The sequence below is a fragment of the Trachurus japonicus genome, chromosome 23 (genome assembly GCF_045865225.1).
Source record: "Trachurus japonicus isolate A0001 chromosome 23, Traja_1.0".
Lineage (NCBI taxonomy): Eukaryota > Metazoa > Chordata > Actinopteri > Carangiformes > Carangidae > Trachurus > Trachurus japonicus.
Genome location: NC_140929.1, coordinates 15,422,082 through 15,433,122, shown reverse-complemented (window position 1 = coordinate 15,433,122; position 11,041 = coordinate 15,422,082). Strand labels below are relative to the sequence as shown.

Here is an 11,041-nt window from a genome sequence, read left to right as displayed (position 1 = left end):
AAAGGTAGGCCCATTTGAGTGTAATTACTTTGAGCTAAATGCTTACATGCTAACCGGTTTTTGCACCCCCTGGCAACTTCTTAATCCGTCCTTTAGGGAACAATTAACCCCGGCTAATGGGTTTGAGTGCGTATTGTTATAGTCTGTATCTGTTAAATTTATGTTTTGCACGGTCTCCATCTGTGTATATGCATCAACATCTGTGTCAGCAGGTGTGTGTGTCTGTGTGTGTGAACTTGCCACTAGCAAGGTGACAGGTTAGGTGCTTTGCAATGCCCTCAGGCTTGCTCAACAGGCACAAACCGAGCACCCTGTTCCTCAGACAATACACTACTATGCTCTGCTCTGCACCTGTGTTATGTTTTCATGCTGACAAAGATGTGCTTTCCTCTTTGTGGGCGAAAGATGTGCTTTGTTTCCATGACTCAGAGGCTAAAATAGTAAAGCTGCCACCAACTCTGAACCAAGGCTCTTTGTAGTAAAATGGCCAAATAACTTCAAACACACAAACACAGCAGTGAATGGTTAGCAAATGGGTGCTATGCGGATTACTCACTGTGTAAAATTGGCACACGAATGCTGAGTGAACATAATTCTCTTGGCTTTGATTAGCTTCTCGTGATTTTCCAGCATGCAACAAAACGCCTATTGTAAAACTGTGTTATTTGATACATTATGTATTTAGCAAAAAAGTCATCTCATCATTCATAATCTGCAAACTGTTGTATGGTAGGAAAAGAGATTTACAGAGTGTACAGTAATGACATCCAAACTCTAAACATGTGATACAATTAGTAATAGACCTGGACTTTAGTTTTGACAGGGCATGACAAAATCAAGACAATAACTCAGCACTTTGAAACAGCAAACTGAATATTTATTTACTTGCCAGAGTCAACGTGTTTGTGATTTTTGTCTCTGTTCTGTTCTGACCAAAAGAAAACTGAAGCATTAAAGAGCGGGAAAGCAGGTTTGTATCATTGTCTGTTTGGTCACTGTCAGTATCAAGATCATCTAGTCAGAGAAAACATACTACTGCCCCCTAGTGGAGTCAGAAAGTACCTCGACCAAGTAGTCAACTTACATGTAGAGTGCATACAAAGGGTGACTGCCATACTGTGTAGCATATAATTCATCTAATTTCCATGCGTATCAAACAATGCCCTGCAGTCAATACATTTCCTACACTAATTTATTCGTGTTTTCCCGTTAATGAATTCAGCCATGTGTAGTTTACAGTGATAATCTCAACACCAACATTGTTTTTATATTGTACACAGAGTCATTTGTATTCATGAATGCACTTGTCTGAAGAATTTACCAGGAACCTCTTGGATATCTCCACAGTCCACAGTTCCTTCCTTCAGGTGAAATACAGCAGCATCTTCCTCTGGCAGGAACAGTTTGTGACTCACAGCAGCCGCCCTGTTTATCATGAGTCCTTGAGCAAAACCCCCAAGCCTCTCTCACTGACACAGATGAGGACAGCAAAGTTAAACTTCTCTGAAAAAGCACTCAGATGAAAATCCGATTTCTGCAGTCCTTTAAGTCTTTCTTTGTTTCAGTGTTTCAGTGCTGTTTTTGCAATTATGATTGCATTATTTCTTGGACAGAAATTTCATTTTGTTTCCTAGAATAATGGAAAAGAAAGGGTGGTTTAAGGTGAGTATGGGTCTGCAGTAGATTCACAGATTATTTGTACAGAGCTTGTTTCACTATTGCCAGATAAACTCTGGCCAAGATTAGCTCAAAGACTTACCCAAGCCTTTAAGAAACCTGTTCACCCGTCGATGTTCATTCTCATGGATAGAGTCTAGATACTCCTGCACCCTCACTTCAAACAACCCTGAGAAAAGAGAAAAAAATCATGAAGCACTGGATGGACTCCCAGCATCTGAGCTTGAGCTGGCTGCTGGACCTCTGTACCTTTCAGGGCCTGTCTGTGGAGCTCCCTCTCCTGGATGAACCAGCCAAACATCTGCGTCTCCATGAAGACCTCCAGGAAACGACGCACAGTCTTAGATGGGATGGCTTTACGGAAACCCTCCCGCTGGAAGGAGCAGGGGACCGGGGAGGAGGACGAGGAGGAGTAGCCATCCTCCCGTTCGCCAGTGATGAAGAGTGGATAGTGGCCTACCAACTCCACGAAGAAACGGACGAAGGCCTCGGACACGACAGTGCTTAGATGTTCCGAGTCTGGAAAGAGGAAGTTGTGGCATATGTTAAACAAAGCTGCTGCATGGATGCAATAATTTAGAGAGCTAGAACTCCAAATTTTCAAAGTTTGTTACCACTGTGTGTTTCTCCTCTCTCATTCGCAAGTTCTCTTCTCCTCTCTAAGACGTTCTCCAGTGCCGATTGAAGCTTCGGAGGCAGGATGGAGTCTTCGTCATCCAGCTACAAGGAAAATGACCAGATAGGACAGGACATGTAAATATAGACACGTAATGGTTGAAATAATAATAGCCTAATAATAATAGTCACACAGAGTCATTCAGAGTCATTAAAAAACATGATTATATGATTATTGGTCTACCTGTCTGAGAAACCGACTTTTTCCTAGATCCACAACTAGAACCTGTACACACAAAGCCAACATTATTGTAACACAACATTTATTTTCATTTATGAGCTGTGTATAAGTACAGTTTTCACTAGATAACTCAGATTTCACCCCATAACTGCTAACAGCTAATTCAAGCCTCTCTGACCTCCTCCAGGGGCAGCTCAGTGAGCTGGGGCAAGGAGCTGGAGAGCAGGCCGACGATGAACGGAGTTGGGGTGCACACAATGTCGAGCATGGCCGAGGGCAGCACAGGGATGTAAGTGTGCTGCCATACGAAGGGGTAAAGCAGCGCCACCACTGCATGGCAGCACTGGGAGAGAGTACTGCAACAAGGAAGACAGGGACAACACAAGATAATATGTAGATATTATTAAGCCATAAATAATAATAATAATAATAATAATAAGAATAGGTGTGTATGAAGTCATAAACAAAAGTGAGAAGGAGAAGAAAGAAGAGCTAGAAAACAAGAGACAAAGAGTGACATGCTGGTTTCTGGCCACATGAGGGCAGTATAATCTAAAACACAACATAGATACTGAAAACGCCCTAATGTCACAAAATTTCCCATAGAGGAAAGCAGGCCTGCATATTTTCATTTACGTCACTGGATTTTACATTCCTGTCCTCTACTACTGTGACCACACTTTCTGACTCCCACTGGCTTTCTACTGCAGAACAAACAAACTGGCCCCAGCACAACAACAACTTGACAGACTGGCCTCAAAATATCTCTCTGGCATGTTCCCTGAATAAAACTGGGGTTGCCTTAAATTTATTTTAAAATGTGGGTCTGGACCACCCGCACTTATTATAACTTCATAATGCAAACATCCCCAGTGCTTTCACTTAATGTCTGCTCTCTCCATAGTTACATGAACAGTGGAGGAATAATAATCAGAGCAACTTAATATTTCATAAGAGCTGTTACATTGATGCAACATGAGGATTTTAAGAGGATGTGCCAGCCTGTGGGATGTATCACCAACCTGAGATTGTCTGCAGTGAAGATGACCCTTCTCTCCAGCAGCAGAGAGCTGAGCACTCTGAGGAGCAGCCGCAGACTCAAACAGGAGAACAGACATTCAAAGTCCACGTGCTCCAGGCGGGAGTCGGAGGGTCGACAGAGCTCCATCACCTGGGAAATGGGATGGATGAGAGATTTACATCATGTTTTCCTTTTATTTTTAAAATAAATTTTTAACTTCTTTATTTTAGCAACCATAACAATTTTGGGCTCACTGACCTCAGTACCCGAGCCAGGGAGGAAGGTTTTGACAGTGATGGTTCGGCCCGGAGCTGGAAACTGGGCCTCCATGATGGCTCTCATGAAGGGCTGCACTAAGGCTGGAGACAGAGCCCTCCGCCTCTCCACTTCATCTAACACCTACAGAGCACACGTATTACTTAGAAATGACTTTTATGGAAATAATATTATCCCAGGGGACCAGTGGGAGTGGTTTACCTTTGAGAACAGGTTGAAACAGCCAAGGTGACTGACTATACAATAGACCTCTGGTAGACGTTTGCCTTTCCCACTGGGCTGAAGGGAAAAGAGGAGAATTCAGTTGAATAGATTTCACAATGTCTCACAACATATAGAGGTAGCCTATAGCATATTTTTTCTATTCCATATAATTCTGAACTCATTACTCATTTATTTCTGGCTGCATCTAACTTTGAAAAATGAAAAGACATTAAAATATATTGAAACACACTAAAATACACACAGAACTGTGTAAACACAAACACATACTGTATACACGCATACACACTTTCCCAGTCTCACATACTTCCGGCCAGAGTCTGAGATGAACTGTTTTCCCACAGGCACACCAACTATTTTGGCACCCTTATTTACTCAGCCGTCATCATGGTATTTGGCCACTTCCTGTCCAGCAGCAGCAGCGCACTTATTTATTCTATTCATTTCTATTTACCAGTAAACGCCGGCAGTATCCAAACCTCCTGCTCCCGTCCTCTCCAGTCAAAACAAAGGAGAACATCTCACTATGAGGGATGAGCCACAGCAAAACACACAAATAAACATGTGATTAAGATAATTTAATTAAATGAAAAAGGCATATAGAGAATAGTATATACATGCAAACCTTTCGGACAGTTCGGGGGGCTGTCTAAGATTACTTGGACCATTGAATAGAATTTAATATGAAATTTATATGGAACAGGGGCACAAAGTTGATTTTACTCTCTCACCTCGGGTAGTTCTCCACCGACTCCCAGTCTTTAGCATCGGGGAAACAGAACTGAGGAATGATCCTCAGCTGATCCTCTGTCTCCCTCATGAACTTAAAGCTCCGCTCCAACTGCAACATAACAAAAGACCAGACATTCATGCATTTGCATTAACTCTATTTCCAAATGCATATTCATTTATTTATTTATTTCTAATTATGTTTGTTCTTGTAGCTTAGTGTTAAGGCTGGATACATTATAAATCTCCATCTCCTGTATTTATTTCATCTTTTTAATATACACCAGATCATTGACCAGCCACTCTATAAATTCATTTGAGTGACCATTTGCCTGTCTGCATGTGAAAAGTGTGTGTGTATAGTATATATGTGTGTGTTTGTTTCTATTGTCCCTCAAGCTAAAAACAAAAATACCAATCTGCTCCTGACCTTAGGTGGGAACTGCTGTGTGACCTCCGGCAGATAGTGGGCACTAGTCTTTGACTTCTGAAGTGACACAACCAGGAAATATTCAAAAAGTTTGCGCTGGTGCAGGTCCTGCTCCAGAGAGCTGTTTCTGCTGTTGGTACCATTGTACTGGAGCTGGGTCTGGTTGGGCTGACTCAGGATGGACTGAACTGAGACGAGGCGCTGGCGGTGAGCTGAGAGACAAGAGGTACGGCACAATGCAGTTAAATATGTTGATTTACATTTCAATAAAATTTATTTCAATAAAAGATAAAAGGACATGCTTGAGGTTAAAAAATCTCTGGTGCTGTTACCTACCTTTTGTTCTATCCTCAACTTCACTCTCAGAGTCACTGTTTTCATCTGTTACTATAAGAAACAGTCACATTTCATAAGCCAGAAAGTCACATTCATGTTTCATTATTAGACATTAGAAAACAGATTGTAATAAATGTCTTCAAGATGGCCAGCATTACATTCCCATCACCTCTTCCTGAGCTTGTCTCAGCATAGTGGTAGATCCTTCGCAGATGTTTCTTTCCAATCCGGGCTTCAAAGATGCTATTGATTTTCAACACAACCTGTTGAATAAAACAGTTCAGTGTAACGAAATACGACGGCATAATGTTTTTTTGTTTTTTTTTCAAGGATGAGAACAAAACACCCTTTAATAATATTTGGCAGCTACATTGGAATCTGGCAGCCATACTGGACAAAAAGAAAGCTGGACATACTGGACAAAAGACTTTAATCTAATAAATTGAATTTAAGATTCATCAAACAATATCTTGGTAGTAAAAATGGATCTGTGCTTAATCTGAGATCATAAAAAAGTTCAGTTTAAATAAAAAGAAACAATTTCTACAACATGCGATATTATGTTTGTGATCCTAACATCCAAACACAGTCTGACCGTTGGTATCCTGCGGCAGGTGCGGCTGTAGGGATCCCCGGGCAGCCAGGATGCGTGATCAGGAGCAGTGGGGGTGGAGGGAGGGCTGAGCTGGGGTGGAGATGAAATGCCCCCGCTGCTACTGGCACTGTGCCTCTGTTGGTTCGCTCTCCGCAGGTCTAACAACTTAAAGCTCCTGGCTGAATTCTGCCTGAAGAAACCAGGCCTTGAGACCTGCAGGAGAAAAAAAAGAAAAAAGTTATATTTTGAATTCTTTTAACCTCCAAATCCATAGTGCTAAGACTTATGTTAAGTTGCTACTGCAGAGACCTTGGTGGTATCAGCGCCAGGTGAGGAGGGCAAAGACTGCTGGGAGCACTGACTCTCCAGCTCGATGTCCTCATACGGGTTCTCCTTGGGTGAATCTGCAGGTATGAGAGGGGAAATGTCCAGTTCATGATTAAAAATTAATCAGGGGTTTAATGACAGAGGGTTAGGGTTAGGTTATTTTCATTTTATATTTTATGCTTAGCCTTTGCATAGATTTTAGAAGGGAGATAAGTTAAGGATAGTAGAGGTTTCTGACCCAAGATGTCTTCATAGTGATGATCCTGAGACAGTGACCGACAGAAGAGTGGACTGTTTGACCCTGCAAGGTCTTCAAACTCAAAGGACTTCCTGTCATAGTGAACAGAACAGCACGAATGATTATATAACTGGTTTAGCTCTGTTCAATGTAGCAGTGAAGACTACATTTTAATGATCCTGCTTTACCTGTTGACATTGTCTCTGACTCTCTCGCCCCTGGGTCTCCCATAAACACCAGGGGGAAGTTTTGAGGAAGGTCTTGTGATTGAGGGGAGTGGAGGGAGGTTCCTCTGTCCCCTGCCTTGCCTCTGACTCTTCCCCACGGGGGCAACAGCTGGATGCTGGAAGGTACGTCTGGGTTTGGGGACAGGATTGATTGGCAGTGCCCCCGGCTCTGTGTACACATGGTCCTGGTGCTGTTTCCCTTCTTCGGTAGTGTCAGAGTCTTTCCTTCTCGCCTCTACCTGTTTGTCCTTACTTGGGGGGCTGAAGTAATTTCCAAGTTCTCTAGGTGTTGTCCCGTGGTTGTCCCCCATAGCTTCCAGCTTTTTAAAGAGACTGAACACAGCTCTCTTCTCCTGGCTGGTTTGTTCTGTTGCTCTCTTGTCGTTGCTTTTCTTCAGCATCCCTACCTGCTGCTGCATTGCCACTGTAGGCGAACATGGCCTTGAGTCTTCAAGCTTTTCCACGTTCTCCTTCTCATGGTCCTCCTTGTTTTTTTGAACCACTTTTTTGCAGTCCTCCTCTCGTTGGTTTTCATAAGGTTTACTGCTCTTGAGCATCCCTCTCGGCTGTTTCCCAGTTTCAACAGGTGAACAAGGTCTTGAATCCCCACATTTTCCCACAGTCTCTTTCCCAATATTTTCCTTTTCCCTTTGGGTCACTCTCCTGCAACTTTCTGCACTCGGCTCATCAGTAGTTTTATTGTTGCTTTTTGGCAGGGATTCTGTCCTTTTTAACGTAGTGCACTGGCCTGAAGAACCTGAGGTAATGGGTAAATGAGTGGGTTCCTTCCCCTCCCACAGAGAAATCCTGTCCTTAATTTTACCTGCATTACATCTGGGGAGCTTGTTGCCAACCAAGAGAGTGTTCTCAGTGCCGTGAGGGTCGTGGCTGGGTCTCCTGTGAGCCATCATGGGTGATGCTTCCCTCTGGTTGCTCAGGTTGTGTAACGGAGTGAAGGGAAGTTTTGGGGCAACCTCGCTTCGTTGCTTGACTCCCTTATTTTCCACTGAAGCAATATGAGAACTACCACCAAGATTGCGCTTCTTTAGCCTAAACCCATAAAGAAAAGAAACACTTGAGTTACAAATTAACATAAAATGATTCATGTCAAAGTTTCAGCATTGAAATTAAATGGGAAAATGCAGAGTGGTAATCAGGATTCAGCTATTACAAAACATAAATGAATTAGAAAAAACAAACAAGATTACAAAGTGGTATTATGCTGATATGTTATGCTGATGAGTAGTTGACAGTCAGCTAAAAACAGCCTAGTTGAAATGATGAAAAGCTACAGGTTAGCAGATGAAATTGTTAGCTAAAGTAATGGATTAGACAGGCTGAAATGTTTGCTAACACTGATGAATGAACTGTTGTAAACCATTAAATACAAGGTGAACAGTGGATAGCTAATGCAAGCAAGCAGTTGAAACATTAGCTGAATGTGAAAAGTTGAATAGCTTCTACCAGCTTATGCCACAACAAGTGTAGTTAAAAACTTGATTAAAGCAATTGTCAGAAAAATGAAAGTCATAATATCTACTTTTATATAGCCATCCTTATTAAATAACATCCCCAGATTTAGTCAGACAATGCAATAGTGGCTACGCAACTGGCTGCTAGCATGGCTGCTGAACTTCCCAGGACGGTCACTGTGAGTGCCAGTGAGGGGACACTGAGTCTTTTTCTGGCCACAGTGGGAAAATTCAGCCTGAGAGTAAATGCCAGAGGACAAGCTTATGACCGAGCATCTTCTTCTCATCAGCTTCACTAAATAAACACATACTTGGACGGGGGCCCATTTCATCAAACTGTTATGTTTTAATAAATAAACCAGAGGAAATGGGAAGCCCTAAGTTGAAAGACCTTTTCTGACTTTTCCTTAATGGACGTGAGGAGTAAAGGGCGCCCCAAACCCCATTACTTATTTCTCATGCTCTAAAAGAGGTTGTGAGGTATAATGTCAACCATTTACAGTGGGGGAAGAACATCTCACTCATACAGTACCTGTTGACTGTGGAGTAAATGCAGTCTTCCTTTGTTTTCATGGTCTTAGTGGCCTCCATGATCACTGTACACCTGATGGACAAAAACAGAGAGAGAAGCATCTACAGTCAGCAGCACCTTCACTTTTTTTCTCACTTTTGTTGCGTGTGGCGTTCACAGATTTGTTGTTAACGTTATTTATGACATCCTGTCTAGCTTGGCTCCAGATGACATGTCAAGCTTTTTCAATTAAAATGCATATCGCTGCACTATTTAATTGAGAATTTGCAATTAAAGAAAAAAAGATAAATAAAATATTCTGATAATTAACATTATCAATGAAAAAACAACACAAACATTTTCACTCAGGGGTGACAGAGAGGTCAGATTCTGAATATAGTTTCCTTTGAAAGTATCCAGTATCTGTATCACTACACTTTAGTTTTTCCATTGTTACAAGCACATATGAGATTAAGATTGTTGGTGATGTGACATTTAATGTGGAGCCACTGTTTTTCTTCAGATATAATATACAGCATTCAGGGGCCAGCTGGTCAGTCTCAAAGAAAAACTTGACAGCAACTCCCTCAGGCCGTTCATCACACAAACTAACAGTTCAACAGTCATGAGGGACTCTTAGTGATTTAATAACGCTTTACTGAACTTTTTTTCCCTTTATTATTACATGATCCTTGGTCACACTTTCTACGCACAGAAGATCGACCTTTGACCCTGACAGGAACAAAAATGCTCTGTTCTCTTCTGCGTGACTCCCATATTTTCACATCTCTGAAGCAAATGTCTCAAAGTTCAGTGGCCTCTCAGATAGTGATAATTTCCCAGCTCTGGACCTGGTGTCATCATTTGTTTAGTTGATATGTTGTTCAAGGGACAGTAACTGAGCCCAAGGGACACAGCCCTCAAAGCTGTAGGTTAGCTGATTAGCTGGGAAACAAGGCATTCAGATATCAAAGTACTGTGTGATAGATAACAAGACGACCAGAAGAGCACCACCAATCAGAAAACGCACAACTGATTTCAGTATTTCATTATACAAATTCTTATTACAGACATTAATTGACTAAGTATGTGTGCTTTAAGCAACAATACGCTAAGAACATGAGAAAAAACAGTCTATTGAGTTCCCACGCTACGCATCACATTATGTATATTAGATATACAACTTTAAATGTGTTTCTTACCTCCCTCTGTTGTACAGTTTCCATGTGTTCATTAGTGAAATGGCAGCATATTGCCAAAGATGCTCCTATCACCGTATCCATCGGTATAATCTCCAGTATTGATGCTGTAAATCCAGACTAAACAACCTGCAACAGGTTCCCTAACCTGACTGACGCCTTGATGTGAGTAGTCAGATGTTCTACTTGAAAGAGAATAAAAAATGGACAACGCACTGTCCATACACTCCTCTCCCTGCCTCTTCTCCAATCTTCAACTTTCATTCAGTCTGTCCCCTCCACACATCCCAAATGACTTCCTCCCTCCCTCTCTCTCTCTCTCTCTCTCTCCCTCTCTCTCCCCCTCTTTTGACGTACGTCTATCTGTTAGCAGCCTCCCTCGAAACTGACCTTATGTTCAAGCTATGTAGAATGAATGAATGAATGACTCTTGAACTGACTTCATTTCCATATAATAATCTTTCTCAGCGACTCCTGGGACAGACGTCATCCTGTTACGTTGTTTCTGTCTAAATCTGAATTTCACTGGAATTAATGTCACAGCTGTTTCTGAACAGCAGTTGCCCATGCAGCTGTATCAGCCCACTCACTTTGCCCCATGGTGTGTTTTTACTGCCATAGGCATACCAAAATTAATAAGTGAGCTCCCCTGAGATTTGCAAAACCACATGAAGAATGTCCATCCAAGGAGGAAGACATTTTTTCTTTTTTTTTCTGCTGCCATGATACACTTGAAGTAATATGGTCAAGAGGTGACCATAGGCTAATACATGCAAATTTCAGGAGCACTGTTTCTCACATCAGTACAGAGAGTAGGCCTATCACACTTGGTATAACTTTTATTATACCCACTTATTCTTCCCATAATGGAAAGCTAAAAGGTATAATTAATCATTTTCAACTCATTTTAAAATACTTTTATTTG

At 41.8% G+C, this 11,041-nt stretch overlaps 1 protein-coding gene across 2 annotated transcripts; it reads right to left on the bottom strand.

Annotated features, from left to right (window-relative positions):
• Positions 1-855: 855 nt before the first annotated feature.
• LOC146962736 (DENN domain-containing protein 2A-like) lies at positions 856-10,438 on the bottom strand. 2 transcript variants are annotated; one of them, XM_085769550.1, is made up of 20 exons: positions 10,120-10,438; positions 8,939-9,010; positions 6,896-7,984; positions 6,708-6,799; positions 6,452-6,546; positions 6,143-6,355; positions 5,717-5,810; positions 5,548-5,598; positions 5,212-5,423; positions 4,784-4,893; positions 4,507-4,576; positions 4,032-4,109; positions 3,813-3,953; positions 3,556-3,704; positions 2,712-2,889; positions 2,537-2,578; positions 2,292-2,397; positions 1,927-2,196; positions 1,760-1,846; positions 856-1,630 (listed from the first exon to the last, which is right to left on the bottom strand). In XM_085769550.1, exons 1-20 carry the CDS (start codon positions 10,149-10,151, stop codon positions 1,599-1,601), a joined length of 3,213 nt encoding a protein of 1,070 aa, XP_085625676.1. In that variant the 5' UTR covers positions 10,152-10,438; the 3' UTR covers positions 856-1,598. The 2 variants fall into 2 exon arrangements, with proteins under 2 accessions (XP_085625676.1, XP_085625677.1); XM_085769551.1 differs by having other exon boundaries at positions 5,548-5,592; positions 10,120-10,382.
• Between the last annotated feature and the right edge of the window lie 603 nt (positions 10,439-11,041).